The 18,744-nt window shown below is 35.8% G+C and overlaps 1 protein-coding gene and 1 long non-coding RNA gene across 5 annotated transcripts in view; one reads left to right on the top strand and one right to left on the bottom strand.

The window, feature by feature from the left end:
• LOC136808823 (protein white-like) overlaps positions 1 to 18,744 on the top strand; it is a 29,041-nt gene that overhangs the window by 4,254 nt on the left and 6,043 nt on the right. For 2 of the 4 annotated variants that reach the window (XM_067065367.1, XM_067065369.1), the window contains exons 3-9: positions 11,102 to 11,309; positions 13,687 to 13,922; positions 14,309 to 14,374; positions 14,853 to 14,951; positions 15,458 to 15,627; positions 16,189 to 16,260; positions 16,781 to 16,883. In XM_067065367.1, the coding sequence (XP_066921468.1) occupies positions 11,102 to 11,309; positions 13,687 to 13,922; positions 14,309 to 14,374; positions 14,853 to 14,951; positions 15,458 to 15,627; positions 16,189 to 16,260; positions 16,781 to 16,883 (954 nt within the window). Of the gene's footprint in view, positions 1 to 8,188; positions 8,342 to 10,101; positions 10,191 to 11,101; positions 11,310 to 13,686; positions 13,923 to 14,308; positions 14,375 to 14,852; positions 14,952 to 15,457; positions 15,628 to 16,188; positions 16,261 to 16,780; positions 16,884 to 18,744 lie in introns of those variants that run through there. The other 2 variants (XM_067065371.1, XM_067065370.1) reach the window with 2 other exon arrangements.
• LOC136808822 (uncharacterized) lies at positions 5,189 to 7,669 on the bottom strand. The gene is made up of 3 exons (XR_010846923.1): positions 7,586 to 7,669; positions 6,090 to 6,149; positions 5,189 to 5,348 (listed from the first exon to the last, which is right to left on the bottom strand). It is a non-coding gene; the product is annotated as an uncharacterized lncRNA (long non-coding RNA).

The following is an 18,744-nucleotide window of genomic DNA, read 5'->3' as shown; positions in this document are numbered from 1 at the left end:
ACGCAGCATCCGTGTGCGTATGCGTAAGCGTGAGCGTAAGATGGAATGAATGATCTGTTTTTACCAATTCTGTTTTTGATATCTTTTTCCGTGGAGGAAATCTCACTTCCGAGGTATTCGAAGCTGTCGGCATTCTTCAACGGTTTTTCGTTTACTGCCTTAATCGTAATGTTGTTAGCTTGATTGAAACCCATTGCTTCGAGGCTGCATATTTTTCAAGGGCGTGTTAGAGAATTTCCGTATGAGAGAAAAGCCTGATCGTCGACATAGACGGTGTCTGCCACTTGCTTGACTGGGATTCTTCTCCTAGCAGATGGTTGTAGGGTGAAATCTCTGTCTCCATCAGGTGAGCGAACCAACGATTGGTTGTCTTTGTATAGCATGACAATCTCGTTTTCAGTATTTCTCCCCTAAGCACAGAGTCTAATGCCTTGGAAAAGTCAACAAATATGATAGCTTGTAAAAGTTTTTATCTTTTGGTTCTTATCTTTTAATTTTTCAGCCTCCTGACTGTTAGAATCTGTCCTTGTGTAAGATCGAAAGCCATTTTGATTTCGACGGAGTATTTTCTCTAGCTCTTGAAGGAGTTGATGTTAAGATGACAGAGAGAGATAGATCACCTTTTTGGGGAAGGGAAGGATGCAACCTTTCGCTCAGTCCGATATTCTCTTTTGCTGGTAAGCGTCGTTGCAGAAACACAACCGCTCTTTCTACAATTCTGAACATTTTTATCAAGACCAGCAGCTTCGCAACTTTGTTGTTTTAGTCTTTTTAATACCCTTCTCCAGTTCATCCAGTCCTTTTTAATAGATCATTGTCAGTAACAGTTTTTATCTTTTCTCCGATATCATTGGATGATATGCCAAATAAACTACAATGTTCTTTCCAAATTTCTAGTCTTTCATTTGACTTCTCCTTTCAGTTTTGCTTGCGGTATACCTTTTCTGTAGCTTATGTCGTTCACGAATTCCAGGCCGTTGCAGATTGCTGATTGTCATTCGCAGACTTTATTACGTTAATCTGTCTCTTGTATACATTTTGTTTGTTTGTTTGGAGTGAGATACAAGTTTCTTTTCCAGCCTTTTACGTAATTTATTGTCCGGCCTAAGGCTTAGAGCAAGTGTTCCAGAAACTCTATAATCACATTGTCAGTTTACAGTATGAAATCTATTTGTGCTTTGGTGCCGTTGAGGTATGTGTCCATATTCTTCCTGATTTCTTTTGGAACATTACATTGAGACATCTCATACTATGTTCTATGAGAACTATGCTTGCAGAATTTCCGTTTAATGTAGCGATAAGAATACGAGGAGTTTTCAGTTCTGACTAAGCAAGAGTATGCATGAGCGTTGTACTGGATACCTATTCTACCGGTTTAGCTACTCATTAAATCTTTCCATGTCGTGATAAAAACCAATCCTTTATCTAGGTAGTATTTGATAATTTGAACAAAACGATGCTCCTGAATGCAAATAATTTCAACATCTCTCTCGATAGCCGCTGCAAGCTCAGGAATTTTGCAGTGACCATTCAGTATGCGTACCCTGATCGTCGTTATAGAATTTTGGCGTTTTGGTCTGAAAGGTTTATGTATTTTGGTCTCTGTGAAAATGTGTACCGATCTGTAGCCAATTTTTTCGGGAAGCCCGATCGAAAACTGCTTGTTAACCTGTGCGACAAGCGAATTTTGAGTATTCATTGTCCTTTCGATGAAATATTGGTTACCCAAGCCCCCACTGTGTCAACGCTAGTTTCAACATAGTGTCCTCCCCCCTGGATTCGGGGGGGGGGTGCGTTTTGAGGTCAAAAGGACGTATAGGGGGGAAAGAATTTTTTTTGAAGCCAGGGTGGGGGAATGGAAAATTTTCATTCTAGGCATGGGGGGGGACTCACCAAAATCAATTCAAAATTGAAAAACATCTGGTTTTATTTATTCTTGAATTAGAACTACCTTAGGAAAAACAATAAGCGTTAAATTCATCAAATTACAGCTTTTTATGCTTGAGAGGGGGGTGGACAGAAATTTTTGGAGGCAGGGTGGGGAAAAATGAGGGGGGATGGAAAATTTTCATTCTAGGCATGGGGGAAGAGACCCTGAAGGACACTATGGTTTCAATTAAGACTGGTCATCCCAACCATCGGCAAAATGCTCATGAAAATGAAGTTGACGACAGGGTATCAGTTTGTCGATAACTGTCGCTCTCACTATCCAACAACCTACTGTCGTTGTCCTCACCACTAACATCTTTCGGTTACTATGCCTTGCTGAAGGTCAAAGGGAGATTTAGTCCAGCACGGCTTATTTCTATATTTTCAGCTAACTTCCATAGCTGGAGGCCGTTTCACTACCCACCACCTGTGGACCGGTAGATGGATTATGTAAGAAAAACATCACCAGAAAAGTAAAATCAAACAAAATGCTACAGGGACTTGAGATTTTTAGTTGGGTACCTTTCCATTCAAAGAAGAGCTGAGATTTAATTGGTGGCATGGTGGTTTTTTTTAAGCTCGAAAATTTCCGTTCTGTTTCGAGTTCTCAAGACTGAGTCTTATACATATACATATAGCATATTCTTTGCTATATTCTTTCTCATAACTTGAAACGTCCTAACGACATATCATTAGCAATTAACTAGACGAGTTCGACTCTCGGAAGAAAGTTTAACGGAATGAAAAAACCACAGGCATTTTAGGTTAGAAGCAGCAGTCAGGTCCGTACAGCAAACCTGGCTGCTTTAATATTCTTCACCTAGTCTTTCCCACTTTGTCTTTCGTGAAAAGGGCTGTGTCAAAGGCGCACAATAGAAGGGAGCATCTAAGCTAACAAGGTTTAAATTTAGAATAACTAAGTTGTGAGATACAAGGGTTTAAATTTGAAATAACTAAATTGTGCTTAAAACTTAGGAAACAATGCTTAGTGCCTGGTAATTAAAGTAACTAGTTCCACCCTATCTGCCCCATGGGTGTCAGGGTGTTGTGTTGCATCGTGCCCCCCTCTCACACACAAATGTGCCCCTCCGATAATTTCTGATAGAATAGTTCCACATATAAGCACCATCATATAAAGAGCAACTTGAAACAAAAAAAAAAATCTAAAATGGCTCCCTAAAAAATGATGACGTCATCAGAAAGGGTAAGGTGATCTTTTGAAAAAAAAACTTGAAAATGGAGGTTAATTTAAAATTCACATAAAAGTTTTTCAAAAAAAGATCTTTCTTCATAATAGACCTTATCGGAGTTTTTGATTTTTCTAAAAAAGTGATGCATTGTGGGATTGTTTCGAGTGTATTACAATAGAATTCCCTCAAGGAATTCCTAAGAGATTTCTATTGTATTACCCCCAAAACAATCCCACAATGCATCGCTTTTTTAGAAAAATCAAAAACTCCGATAAGGACTATTACGAAATTTTCTTTCTGCGCCCGGTCAAATTCTGTTAATCGAAAAATCTTAGAAAGCATTTTTCAATTACGTCAGCTGGGATTTTTCTTTTGTCATGAAAATTGGTGGAGAAGTAGATTTTAGTTTTAGAATTGTTATGGGATAAAAAGAAATTCCATCATTAGTCGAATTTTTTCATAATAGCGGAATTAAGACCGAAAAATATGAAATCGGCTATTGGCCCGTGCTAAAAAAATTACCACGTGATGTAGGTACTTTCAGGGAAATCTTTTTAAATTTTATGCAGTCTTGTTTCTTGTTGGTATATCAGATAAGCGAATCACTGTACGAAATTTGAGATCGTTTTCCCCACTAGTTCAGATTTTATGGCAATTAATTGATTTCTGGATTTGGGCGGTTTTGGCGGGTGCCACTGAACAACCAGTCGCTCTGGGTGACATTGGTGTAATTTTTAATTTTTCTTTTGAAGTAATTTGTAAAACTAAGTTTGTAGGGAAGTCAAGAAGTTCCATATGGGGCAGATAGGGTTAAAAACCAAGAAATTTAAATAATTAGTTAAATAAACTTCAAGTAGCCTTTTACAAACGTCTGCCTGATTTTACGCGTTTTTAAAAGAAGTTTGGGTCACAGCTTTATATACGACAAGTAGCCTGGCGGCATTACGGCCCAGCATCTCGAATGTACTATTCCCGTGACACTTCAAGGCCTCTCGAACATAGTTTTTCATATTTATATTGTTAAAATGTATATTTCTGGTACGCAGCCTCCCTTCTATAGAGGTTTTGTAAATGGCACTGAATAATCTGTAGTATTTCAGATATTGTTTTTTTATAGAAATAACAGCACATGGGTCAAATTCCGTGTTTTCAGGTGTTTCCAATAGGTACGTTTTTTATAAGAATGTAAGGCAATGTTTATTGTAATAGAGCTATAGGAGTTTTTTTTTAAGAAATAATTTTATTTTGTAGAACATAGATCTTTCATTTTACAGTTATTAGTATTACTTGTAATTATTCCATCGTATGTATTAGTAATGCTTTTTTTATCTCCTTGAAAAAAATAACGTTCTACAAAAATTAAATGCTCTGTTCCTCCGTTAAGTTTGCTACCTGAAAACATCCTCGCTTAAAAGCCTTTTTATAAAAAATGATTTTAGCATGCACATTCTTCTACCTGGTTCGGAGCTAAAACGCACCTTCATTTCAGATTACAGAGTTTATTTCGACTTTTTGAAAAACACTACCTTAAAGGTAGAAATTTTGGCGGGAATTTAATTTGGCGGATGGCCAAAATAGTTTTTTCAGAGGGAATTTAATTTGGCGGATGGACGAAAAAACTAAATTTGGCGGGAATTTAATTTAGCGGTCGCTTAAAAATTTAACCTTAAGATGGCGTCAAAACAGCGAAATAATAGCAAAAACACCTTAAAAGAGATCATATTTTCAAAATGTTTAATTTGGCGGGAATTTAATTTGGCGGATGGCGGAAAAAAGCCAAAATTTCTTTCCGCCAAAATTTCTTCCTTTAAGGTATTCGAAAACCCTGATCTACTTTCTTTTACTTTAGAAAGATTCTACTAAAAAAGGGAAGGGTTTAAGAAGTCTAGAAAGCCCTTTACTGGGAAGTGACGAGCCAACCTTAAAACCTCGATATATTGAACGAAGGTCAAATTGCCTAGTTCCATTAAAGTTGCCGATCGAACTACGATAAGCTTCGATCGATATCATGATTTTTCGCCTAAAGATTACTTTGCGAAGGGAAGAACAAAAAAAATGACACAGGAAACTCCCAGGAAACTTCAATGTATATTTTAAAACGGTATTGTTAACCGAATAAGCTGATTGAGTTTAGTAAGTTTAGTAAGCTAAGTTTAGTAAGATTTGGCTGTTTGGCTGTGTAGTATGGTATACACTCCACCAACAGATCGGTGGTTTCGGCGTTGATTCCTAAAACGAAAAAGAAAATATGAAACGTCAATTTCTTATTGAATTGCTATTCTCTCCTAAAAAGGGGGAGTTATTATCTTCGAGTTAAGAAAATCGAGTTGTGTAACTCGATGACTTATTTTAAACACTAACTTATCAAGTTATGTACTCGGTGACTTTATTTCATTAGGAATGTTAAATAACTCAATACCTTATTTCATAAACAGATTCATTGAGTTAGGAAATAGTCATAACTCGAAACATGGCGTCATGCTTCATAATTCGAAGACTAACTCGATATTTTATAACTCGATAAGATTATAAGCCCCTAAAAAGGCAGGGAAAAAAATTTTCAGTGACTTCTTAATACTGCTAATGAGCCTATTTTTTCTATTCATGTCCTTGTCTTTTGTGAGAGAGAGAGAGAGCGAGATAGGAGGGGTGTAAATTTTTTCATCACAAAGTTAATTTTATAATGGAGCCCCCCATCCACATTTAATCAAAATTCGAAAGAGAAAACAAAAATTTCAAATTATTTTAAGCAGCCCTAAAATGCAATTTTAAGTTTTAATTATTACAGTAAATAGAAAGAAAGACCCCGTCCATTTTTTGTTTTTGATCAGAGGGAAGAAATTTTTGTGGTTTTGGGTGTCTGTCAACCACACGAAATTGAATGCCACAAAAATTTCTTCCATTTAAAATGTACTCGACTTCCCCTTCAATTAAATACAACTTGCAGTTAATAAAACATAGTCAACTCACCTGTAAAGGATTGGAATCAAGATAGGATTTCTTTCTTGTCAGTAATTATTCGAGTGAACACTAGAAAAAATATTTTATAAGATTATGTTTCAGTAGAAAAATTTAATGCGGTTTGTTAAACGAATTGATGACAGTAGAATATGAGTAAAAACATGTGTTTTTCATTTTTCTTTATGTCCTAATAAGCGTAGCTTTATTTTTCTTGATTTTCTAATAAGCGCTGCTTTGCATCGGATTCTAGGTGTGGCGCTTATTTTGAAAAAAAATCTATAGGTGCAGCGCTTAGGGAGCGCTTAAAAGAGGGTCATTCTGGTATTTTTTAATACATATTACTACATCCATTGTTTTAAACCAGAAATAGATTAAACATTATGCCATCTAGTCTCAGACTGTGCCATTTTAATCACACACTAAAGTAAGACAAACTATTTTCAGAGCAAACGTAAAAATTGTTATCTTTTTCTTTGAGCATTGCTGACTGGTAGTAAAAGCATACTGAAGTTTTCAAAAATTCCATGCAATAGAAGTTGAGAAAAAGGCCAAAAAGGCCAAAAACCACTCTTCCCTAAGGAAAAGCAAGCAAAATTGGGTTTGTTTATCTCCCTTTTAAAAAGCGATGGAGTGCAAAGACTGCGCAGAAAATCCAGAAAACCGGAATTACGGGAATAGTGTGGAGGGGTCCGACCAACATTGCTACGTTCTCCAAGCAACAACATTAAAAGGGAGCTGCACAGTCTATTTAATAGACACTATTATTTGTTAGCCATTCCAAATATATTGTTTCGGTGTATGGCGGCAATCGAAAATATGTTCCGTTCGCGTCAATACCACAGCCATTACTTTTTTTACGAGCGCACAAGAGTGTCATTTTGTTATTGTTTTATTTACATGATTACGTACAGAGTGAAACGAAGAACTGGTTTCTGTAAGCTCTCAAACTTGCTTAAATAGTAAGGGGGCCGTCCATATAGTACGTACGCAAAGATTTTCCAAAAATTTGATACCCCCTCCTCCCTTGTTTGTACGCAGAGAACAGCAATAGAAATGATGTCATTTAAACAATAGATGTACGCTTTTGCTAAACCCCCCTCTCCCCCTTCACTGCGTACGTACTATATGGATGGCCCCAACCCAAAGCAGTGGGGATTTGTATGGATGTGGAAACCGTCCATTTTTCTAAAATGGTATTGTATTCCAGTTTATTTGGCAATTTGGTGTGCACGGTTTCAATTTCAATTTGAAGCCGCCATTTCTTTATTATTCATTTGCGACCAGCGAAGTCTTGAAGATGGTGGTGTGATTGTTGTAACTGGACCGTAAATGATGTGGAGGATGACGGTAGTAAATTCGCTCGCTCGATGAAAAATTGCAGCAATTTTCCGACCTGTCAGACTTGGAATCTTTGTCTGCCAATTTCTTGGTCGGTCGGCTGACACAAACAGAACATATTTTTGATAGTCGCCTATATTAAAAAAATGTCTCAATGATTTAATTACCTTTTGTTTGAAAGAAATGTAGATAGCAGGGAGCAGATTCGCGATTGAGCAAGAAACTACAGTCAGCACCAAATGATATGGATGTTTGTAGTAGTCAAACGTCAAAGATGAAAACAAGACAGAATCCATTAGTTCCATAAAAGTTTGAGCAGAATTAGATCACACTTACTAAAGATTAACATTGTCTTATCGCTGAATAAATTCTTTTAGTGAGTTAAACCATAGTGATTGGTTGGTATATCACATGACTTTCCGCGGCAAAGAATTGATGATTAGCCTGTAATCTTTGTTTTCCTCAAATAATGAAACGAGCTCCGTCTACCATGCGAGTTACTTACAGCGGGCACAGTGCAAATGAAAGGCCCTTACGCTAACCGCGCTGGGCCAAAAATTCTAATCTGAGCAAAGTTACCATAAGAGGATACTGGGCTAATATACCAAGGGTGTTCAAGATATATGAGAAGTTTGCAAATTACAATGCTTCTTTTCACCACGTTTTTATCTTTGCTTTTCCCCTTTCATGGCTTTCATTAAAAAGTTGTTTTTAAATAATTCACGTCTTTTTATATATTATTCTCTTCCTTTCAAATATTTGAATTTGCTAGTGAAATTTCACGTTTCTACTACTACGACTGCTATGAGTTGAGTTGAAAATATATTTTTTGATAATGTGTTACTGTAAGTGAGTGGTGTGTTTCGGGAAGAATTTCGAAGAAGTAAAAACGAAACATGATGGAAAGTGAAGAAGAAGTCTGTGTAAGAACTGTTTGTTTTTTTTCAGATTACTTTGAAGCCTATTCTGATCTTCTTTTGCGTTATATAGCTTTTACTATTAAAAATCATAACTCAACTTTCCGAAAGTGAAATTGGAAATTCAGACAGATGGTTAAAAGTTCCGAAGGGAGTCGCTTTAGGTGACAGGATAACATACCTACCTCATGGTATATACGCGCTATTGCAAAAAAGAAATCGTCTAAATGGTCTTCTGCTTTGTGGGAGACGATTTAGACTGGAGTCGTTTATAATGCGTGTAGTACTAATAATACCAATACTAATAATAATGATAATAATACGGGATTTAGTTTGTATAAACGACTGGAAGAATCCGGTGTTCCAGCCTTATAGATACAGAGGCTAGCTACGCAGAAACTTGCGTAGCGAGAAAACAATTTATCAAGCAACAACAAACTCTCAAAACGAAATCAACGGTTCATATTGACACTTTTCTTTTGTTTGGAGTTAGTGCACAAAGGTTTCTAGACGACTAAAATTGTTCCATTCATTACTTTTTGCTTTATTTCTACTATGTATAAATTAGACGTCTAGCTTGCTAGAATAGAGACGATTATGTTTTAGATCTACCTTGCTTCATTTATAGCCAATGGTTATAGTTATAGTTAAGAAAAAACATTTATTTAAAGGGCCAACCTATAGGTTAAACTGTAACCAAAATTCGATTTAAGTTCAATCCAATTCAGCTTCTTTCTCACGCATTCGTTCTCTTTATAAGCACACATCCCATATTCTTTCGGATATTTATCTATTAATTACATACTTAGAAAATGCCTGTACAATAGAACAAAGGGTTTACATAAGCTATAATTGGATCGGGACAACCCCTCTCCGCCAAATTTGTGTATAAATTGCTTTTTGAATGTAACATTAATACTGGTCGAATACAATTAACAGGTTCCTTTTCATTGTTTTGATAAAGCAACCTGCATCATGCACACGCGGATATAGAGGGGCTCTCCCTAATGAAGAATTGAGCTTTAATTAATTCGTAAGGTTATGGTCTGTAGGCCAGCTTTCGTTTTAATGTCAAGTCATAACGAAAATAAGTTCTTTATATAATGGTAGATTCAGTCTTGTGAAATAAACAAGTTTTGAAATTTCGAAATATAAAAATTCAATATATCGGGATAAATTATCCCGAGATAAAATTATCTTGAGATAAATATCCGCTCAAAAGTTTTATAAAAGTTTGGTGAATTTTCTAGCATTTTAGAAAATTACTTGCGTTTTGTCTTGATTTATCTCGAGATATATTAAGTTATCTAAAGATAACTTGATTATTATCTGCTTATAATATGATGGCACTAACAAGCTTCTGTATATTTTGGTCGTGGGTAAAACTAAGTAAAAATTTAAAATTCTAGAACCACATTCTTTATTTCTTTCCAGTCGCTTATATTCAGGCGGTCAAATAGAAACCTAGTTAGGTTGACAGTGAAACTAAATGAAGCTGAAATTGATCAAAATATTTCTTTTTGTTTCGATATAACCTTACCATAACTGAAATCAACCACAATCTAAAATCAGATGGCAAATCTATCAGAATATTAAGACTCAAACATTGAACTGGGATGAAAGCTTTAAGATATTTTGAACGTGCCGGAGTAATTTTTCTTCCATGTGGTGCAAAGAATTGCTAGATGTATTAAGATGCTTATAAAAAATAAATCGGTAATTGATTTCGGAAAGAACATTGATCACGTTATTTAATGAAAGATTTTGAAACTTCATGAAAACATTCATTTTATCGGGAAACTTTGATGAGGTGAAGATGTGTAAAACAGACAACAAGAAAGATGAAACCGCTCTGGTAATGATGGTTGATAAATTTCATCTTTTAATGACATGGGACCTTTCCATATGGTCGGATTGACTTTCCATGTTCTTAAGGCTGGTCTCCACTTTCGCGCGAAAAGAGCGAAAACTTTTTAACGTTTTTGTAAGGTCATTGGTCGGTTGAAAAATGAAGCAATTCCATCAATGACGTAACGGTTGAAAAAATTGAACTTCTTTCAACTTTTTTTTGTTCGTACGATACTCTTTTACGGCGTAATCTTTTCTTTAGGCAAAAAAGGTTGAGAAAAAACTGTCGCCCATTTTGTGCGAAAGTGGATACCGGCCCTTAGGCGCATTAAGCTGCGTCATTGGACAGTTATATCATAAAACAAGGCTTTCTTTCGACAAAAGTTGTAATATCAATATATGTAATACATCATACTGTGAAATAAACTTTGTGGGAAGCGACTTCCGCTATAATACCTCGGAAATGACTTCAAAATTTCTTGTCTTTGAGAATAGCAATGCAACGACTTCAGATCTTTTGACGTCAATCCTTCTTGGTCACTGACCTTTATATAACCCTGGACAAAGCTTCTCAATCCCAGCCAAGCAAAATCTTTGATCGGAGTTTTTTGAGTTACCCTAATGTCGGCACTACTCAATAGCGGTGTAAATGCATCGAGAGAGCTAGGTCTACTTTCCCTCAAATTCTTTTGATGATGTAGCGGCGTTAGACGTTAATTTTTAGCATTGCAATGGCTTCTCCTTGGGTACCAATTCTAAAAAAACTCCAATCAAAGATGGCAGATATTGCTTGGTCCAGGGTTATATAAAGGTCAGTGTTCTTGGTAAACTCGAACCAGTCTCCTAGTCCTTATGCTTTAAATGTTGACAGGTCTATTAGCAAACGAATCTTTTATTTATTTTCTTCCTATTTTTTAGCTCCGTGAGGATACAGATGACGGTGAAGTAGTACTGAGCAATCCAGCTCTCTCATCCAATGGTGTCGTCAATAAAGTGCGCTTGACCTGGGATAATTTATGCGTAGATGCAGAACTTCCGCCGCCATCTTGTTTTACAAAATTAAAAGCCAGAAGCGATCCGTCCATACTTGAAACTTATAAGAAAACAAAACCTATCCTGAAAAATGGTGAGTGGGTTATTAAAAGTCAATAGTTCCCTTTGTCCTTCTTTGAAATCAAGACTTCTTTGAAGACTCCTCCATCAAAGCCTAAGAACACTGTTCTAAATGATAATTTTTTTTTCGAAATTTCTTACTTGAAGTAACTCTACGTACCTTAAATGAACTATAGCACGATCGAATAAAGCACGAATTACTGAACAATGTTCTGACCCCTTCATTTAACCTTCCAGTGGATACCCCTTAAAACCACATACCCCTTAAAACCCACAATGTTGCATTTTTGGCTTTCATAACTACCAGATTTAATTTTATGTGGTATGTTTCACTTTTTTACAATCTCTTATAAATGTTCTTTCATAAAATACCAAATTTTAAGGATTTTAAAGATGCTAAAGTATCTTAAAATTCGAAGTTATTCAAAATTTTATCAAAAATCCCTTCAAAAAATCAGGTTTTTTGGACCTAGAAATTACACAATTGAATTTAAGGTCATAAAACCTATACTTTTTAGATACCTATACTTATGGTAGGTATGAAAAAATCATTTTCATCTTCGTGAATAGACCCCAACGAAAATGACAGGCCCTTAAAATTCTACTTTAAAGCACTTTTATGGTAATGATCAATAAAATCTGAAAATCGACTTTCTCAAAACCTGGTCATGTTGCATACCAAAATGTCACAAATTTGATGGAGATTTAGAAAAACATTAGAACCATAGGTCAAAAATGAAGCGAATGAAGGTTTTGGCCTTTCGTAGCCGTTTTTGACGAAAAAACCACACACAATTGCATTATGGGCATGAAATCCTGAAAAATGAAAATATTGTTGTGGGAATGAATTTCTAGCAAGTCTTTGAACCATTGAATCACGAAGCAACACCAAATTTGTATCCATCAGCTTGAGTATCCCGTTAGCAAGGGTCGGACTTTGTGGTTTTTAGCCTTATTTTTGTAGGTTTTAAGGGGTATTTTGATTTTAACACATATTTTTGAGAATATTTAGGTACTAATGGTATATTCATAACATTAGTAACTTTACAGTGAATCACTGTTCAAAATTTGAGGTCAAAAGAACTTTTTTGTAAAAAGTTATTCGAGAAAAACCATTTTGTAGGTTTTAAGGTATGTGTACACCTTTTTTCCGATTTTTTGTCAAAAAAATTTTTTTCAGTCAAAGTGGAAGAAAAGTTACTGGATTTCATTTTGGTAAAATCGCGATCTTAAAATCTTTTTTAGATCCAGAGTTATAACCATTTAAATTTCTAAACAAAGTTCGTCTTATGATGGATTATTTACTCAAATAATTGTCTCTTTCGGAAACAACAAAGACAAAAGCGAGAATTCAGCTGATGTTTATTCTCACCTCTATTGAATAGTAATATTTTTGACACATTTCACTGATTACTCAAATTAACAGCAATCATCTCGTTAAAAATTTCAAATTGATGTAGAAAAAAACGAAATTTTACCACACCATACTAGTTTTAACGAGGTTAAAGTCACCCATAGCATTTAGCTATGAACTTAATTTTTTTTTTATATTTTCGGCAAAGAATTGAACTAAAAAATGTCTTAGGATTTTTTTCTAATCGAGTTAAAGCTTCACAATTTCAGGTTAAGTGGAAAAAACTCGAGAAATTAATGATTTTTTTCCAAATTTTAACAATTTTTAAGTTTTCTCGAGTTAAAGTCGATCCAAAAAAAAATCCTAAGACATTTTTTTGGTTCAATCTATTGGGAACATAGTATCGAAATTATTTTTTCAAATTTCAAAAGCTATGGGTGACTTTAACTTCTTTGAAGTAGGTAAGGTTAAAATTCTTAAGATTTTAAATATATCCTGCCCAGTTTTTTAAATTCAGCTGAAACTTTTACCATTAGAAAGAGAATATTATTGGCTTTCAGAAAATATATACTTTTGATGTATAAAAATTTGTTGTTCTAAAGATATGATCAATTAAAGAGAATGTGTCAAGGAAGGTGAACACATACCTTAAGGGGTAAATAGCTAAAACTGCACTTTTTCACTTCCTCGTGAAAAACTGAAAACTGTTTTCTACAAAACATCACTGCTAGGGAAGACAATCATAGACAACGTACTTTCAACACAAAAAGTTTCAGCCTTACACTCCAACTAAACAATGAGATAGAGGGTACCACTTTTTATTGTGGGTTTTAAGGGGTATCCACTGGTAGCCTAGCCTTATAAATAAGTCTCCATTAATTGGACGTGTTTCATTCCACACATGTGTTCCGAGCTATAGAGAGTCTACTTTACTGGGAATAATCTTTTACTTTGGTTTCCTATCAGACCTAAAAACCTTTCTTGACATGTTTTGAAATGATAGAAATACCAATTGACGTTTTCATTTTCTCTTTAGTTACTGGCGTTGCAGAGCCGGGTAGTTTATTGGCCATCATGGGAGCCAGTGGTGCGGGTAAAACAACTTTACTCAATGTTTTATCCAATCAAAATGTAAACAACATGCGAGTCGGTGGAAAAATCCAAGTCAATGGCAAAAGCATGAAATCGAAAATCAAGAACATCTCAGCATACTGTCAACAAGAAGATCTGTTTATAGGAACGTTAACTGTGAAAGAGCATCTCACTTTTCAGGTAAGTAGGACCTTGTATAAAACTTTGCATACCCAAAAGCCACATTCTATTTAGTTGAAATATTATTGAGTTCACTCTTTATACCTCCATGTCCCTCTGACTTCACAGCCATTTCAACGCAATAAATTAAAAGTAAGCGAATACCACGCATTACTACCATTTCACACTCTCTTCGATGTTTTATACACCTGATTAGGGTCACTCTTCTCTCTTTGGCATTGACTAGTCTGAATCGCAGACCTCTACAAAACCTCAGGTTATATATCTATAAGGAGCATGAATCCGTTAGTGTATGCCAGCAGCCTAGGTATTGACTTATTTTAATTTCTGTCCCAAGTCCGCCAAAATATTTTTTCAACATCTAACTTATTTTTATTTTATTTCAGGCGCTCTTACGTATGGATGGAACGAACGAGGAAAAGAAAGCACGTGTTCATGATGTCATGTCACAGGTACACCAATTCGCTTACTCGAAATCACACACTTGTCTATGCTACAATCTTTCGTAAAATATGTGAGACGGATAAAAAAGCCTTCCCCATCCCCAAAACAATGTTGTTCAAGGAAATGAGCTGCCATTGCACCCAGAATTGTTTTTTAGGGGGGAGGGGTGCTGAATTTTTGTAAATTTGCAAAATGTCTCGTGATATTTTGACTTTGTAAAAGATTGTAGCTCGTGGAAAGAATACTTTTAGAAATAAGATCCAAGAGAGCCTGTAGTGTATATTTTGTCTTTACGCTCTACAGCATTAGAGACGTTTGGACTGCCCTGGGTCAAAAATTTTGGACGTGAAATTACAAGACGAAGGACTTTGACCACATTACACATAAGTACATTAGTGCAGGATCCGTTGATTCATTACCCATAAGTAATACGCACTTGATTTCACACATTACACATATGTTCATCTTGTTTCTTTTTTGCTGCAGCTTGGTTTATTGAAATGCAAAGACACAATTATTGGTGTTCCAGGAAGAATCCGTGGTATTTCTGGTGGTGAAAATAAACGCTTGTCTTTCGCTTCTGAGGTTTATTGAACTTTTCAACTATTGCATCCTCTTTTCTCACAGACCCGGTAAAATTTTTTTCAGTCAGTGGGGTAAAAAAAACGGCTGGCGATTTAAATTTTTTTTGTTTTCAAGTCAGGAAAATTCATTGGGGATGGGAAAAATAGCATAACATTTTGCAGTGAGGATTGGTTTATTTGATTTTTTCAGTGGGGACAGAAATTGGAGTACACCACACCGGGGACGCTATTTTGGTAAAATTTTCAATTGGGATGTGGTTCCGCAGTGGGTCTGTGAGAAGGGGATGTACTCTTCGTTTTACTATCTATATATTGTCTTTTTGACGACGGAGTAGCGCTATTATCTTTGCGTTCGATAGAAACCTTAATTTGTCGCCATACACGAAAGTAGACTAGGGTCTTCCTCTGCCTGAACTTTGTTTTTTGATACTTTTCTATGACACTGAGCTTGAGACACTCATTTTAGATCTTTTTCACTGTAATCGCTCTAATCCTCCAACATTTCAGATCATCACCAATCCGAACTTGTTGTTCGTTGATGAGCCCACATCAGGACTTGATTCGTTCATGGCTGAAAGTGTAATTACAGCCTTACAAAATATTGCTCGCAAAGAAGGCAAAACAGTCTTGGCCACCATACATCAACCTTCTTCAGAAACATTTGCTCTTTTCGACAGGTATTTTTGCCAATAATAAAATCACAGATTTCACCATTTTCCTTTAATCAGAGTGTAGCGTAATTAGCTATTATGGCCAATCTAAATTAAAAGTAGCGTGGTCGGGTTGACCAAGACAGGAGAGGTATTTTTGAAAGTTTGGCGCCCCCTATTAAAAGTAAAGTATCTTTGTAAAACGAAAATCTTTTGGGTATTTTTTCTCTATTTGGCTAAAAACTGCTTATGCTGATGCACTTTTTCGTACCCATTGTCTATCGGCGCCCCCGCCTCCCCAAAAAAAATCGTTTTACAAAGATATTTTTACGTTTTTGCTGACCCTTTCTTTCACAACGCTATTGTAAAGTACCTTATAGAATATTACCAGAATAGGATCTAAGGAACTCGCCTGCCGGCCACTTTTCTGTTTGCTACGTCATATCTCACTCGATCCAGCGTCAACCCTTAAGACTTAAGCGGCTTAAGTGTAGCCTAGTGCTCTGCTTAATCTGATATGCTTCTTTCTTTCAGTTGGTGAATTTTTGGTGTGCACAAATCTCAATTTAAAATGATTTTGTTTTCTAGACTCCTGTTGATGTCAGAGGGTCGAACAGCTTTCCTGGGAAGCACAACAGATGCCATCAGCTTCTTTAGTGGGTAAGTTTATTTATCAAGATTAACAGTTATTCTTGTTTTGAAATACTTTTTAAATTATTTTGCCACTGTGAAATATTGACTGCGTTGTTTTCATGGTGTTTTAAATCTAATTTAAATGTTACATTACAGCAATCTGAAAGCAAAGTGTCAATCACTATTTTTTTAGTCAAAAACCACTTTTACCACTTTTAATACGTTTCGCTAGTGAAAAGAGTGGATGAACTTAAACCATTTCAGCACGAGTTTAACCTCAAAGCAATTTTAAGGCCCATTCGAACATTTCACAGTCGAAATGTACCATGGATAACTTTTTGCGCTCCAATGACGACTTTTCGTTGGTAAAACAAAGCTTACAGAAAAATGTTAGATATAATATTTCACACAAAATGGCCTATAACCAAATACCCGGTTTTGAAAAGGTGGTCAAAAATGGCCGTTAAATCTGGTTAAATAGGAATCCCTTTAGACATCTGCTACTTTCGCTAAATCAAATTAAAAATACCCCATCTTCTTGTAACAGAGTTGGCTATCCAATCCCACCGAATTACAATCCAGCGGATCATTACATTCACACATTAGCCATCATCCCGTCACGTGAAGCTGAATGCAAAGAAAAAGCAAAGGTAACGATTTCTGATTGGCTGATTAATGTTTTGGTATCATTACTTGTTGTTAAGTTATTTCTTGCAACAAATCCATAATGGTAGACTAAAAGCGTCACCTAGGGGTACGTGATTTGTGGTTCGTAATGTGGTGTATAGAAAAGTAGTGCGGAAATGTAGAGTTTTTTTAAAGAGGGTGGGAGAGGGGATTTGATAGAATGAAATAGAATACCTTTTTGGGCCAGGGTTTGACAACACTAAGTTTTATAACAGAAGGTTGAAAATTGGTAATATGAAAATTTTCTATACGTACATTGTTGAAACGGAACGGAACAGAACGGAAACGATTGGTACCATTGGGTTAGTGCGTAAAATTATAAGCGAAAAAGTATCTTCACACAAAGGGAGAAAGTCTTTCTATTTTGGACCAACCTAACAGTCCTATAAATAAAAATTGAAAAATGTATCGAGTATGCTAGAAGTCGCTGTTTTTTGGAATTTTTATTCTCATGTATTTCTTTTTCTTTTCGCACAAGAATATTAATGATACCCTAGCAATGTTTAAGATATTGAGTGGCTTAGTTGTCAATAAAATTTATTTGTGTTGCGCGTTAAAGCTTACGACCCTGTCTCGTTAGGGATATTTAGAGTTGTCTCTTATTTTGCTAGAATCTTACGTAACGAATTCTTGATTGCTTCGCAAACCTTATACAATACGGCTAGTCCGACCAAATGTGCCGAAAATATGCAGGAAAACCCGGCTTTGGGGTTTGATTGAACAGGTATTTTTTGAAGTCGAGCACCTTCACATTAAACCATTCATCACGTTTACTGTACATGCTTCAGTTTTTGGACCTACCCCGGTGGGCTGTAGGTCCTATAAATTAACCTCTGTTCGTTCGTTCGTCCGTTCGTCCGTTCGTTACTAGCTTTTCTCGGGATTGGCTCATTAGTTTTTCCTAATTTTTGGCACAAAGATGCAAAATGGTAATGCCCAAAATGTGACGAAGCCCGATTTTCGAAAAAAATTCATTTCCGGCCGAAAATGCCGGAAATATGCCGGAAAAACCGGTTTTTTGGCATTTTCTCGAGATTTCATCATTAGTTTTTTCTGATTTTTTGCACAAAGATGCGTATTAGCAATGCCTAAAACATGGATTAGTCCGATTTTGAGAAAAATTCTATTCCGGCTGAAAATGCCGGAAATATCCCGGAAATCGCCGTTTTTGCAGATTTTCATTGGACTTTTTCCTTATATTTCGTTGTTTTTTCACACAAAAACATTATTTGTAGCAATGCCCACCATCAAGCATGGTTTAATTGTCAATAAAAGTGATTTTTGAAGCCGGAACTTTCTAAAAATCGCCGGAACAGCCTATTTTCGCCGGAAAAACGGTATTTCTTGAATTTCTCGAGCTGTTACTTTATATTTTTCATGAAATTTTGCACACTGATGCAAAATGGCAATACCTAAAATATGACAGAGCCTGATTTTCAATTAACGTACTTTTCCGGCCGAAAATGCCGGAAATATGCCGGAAAAACTGGTTTTTTGGCATTTTCTCGAGATTTCATCATTAGTTTTTTCTGATTTTTTGCACAAAGATGCGTATTAACATGTCTAAAACATGGCTTAGTCCCGATTTTTGAGAAAAATCTATTTCCGGCTGAAAATGCCGGAAATCGCCGTTTTTTGCAGATTTTCATCGGACTTTTTCCTTATATTTCGTGTTTTTCACACAAAAACATTATTAGATTGCATGCAGCCGTAAGCATGGAACAAAAAACATGAATTAAGCATGGTTTAATTGTCAATAAAAGTGATTTTTGAAGCCGGAACTTTCTAAAAATCGCCGGCGGGAACAGCCTATTTTCGCCGGGA

Source organism: Clytia hemisphaerica, unplaced genomic scaffold (genome assembly GCF_902728285.1).
Source record: "Clytia hemisphaerica strain Z4C2 unplaced genomic scaffold, Clytia hemisphaerica genome assembly, whole genome shotgun sequence".
Taxonomy (NCBI): Eukaryota; Metazoa; Cnidaria; class Hydrozoa; order Leptothecata; family Clytiidae; genus Clytia; species Clytia hemisphaerica.
The sequence above is the reverse complement of the archived record's forward strand: the minus strand, read 5'-3'. Positions and strand labels throughout refer to the sequence as shown.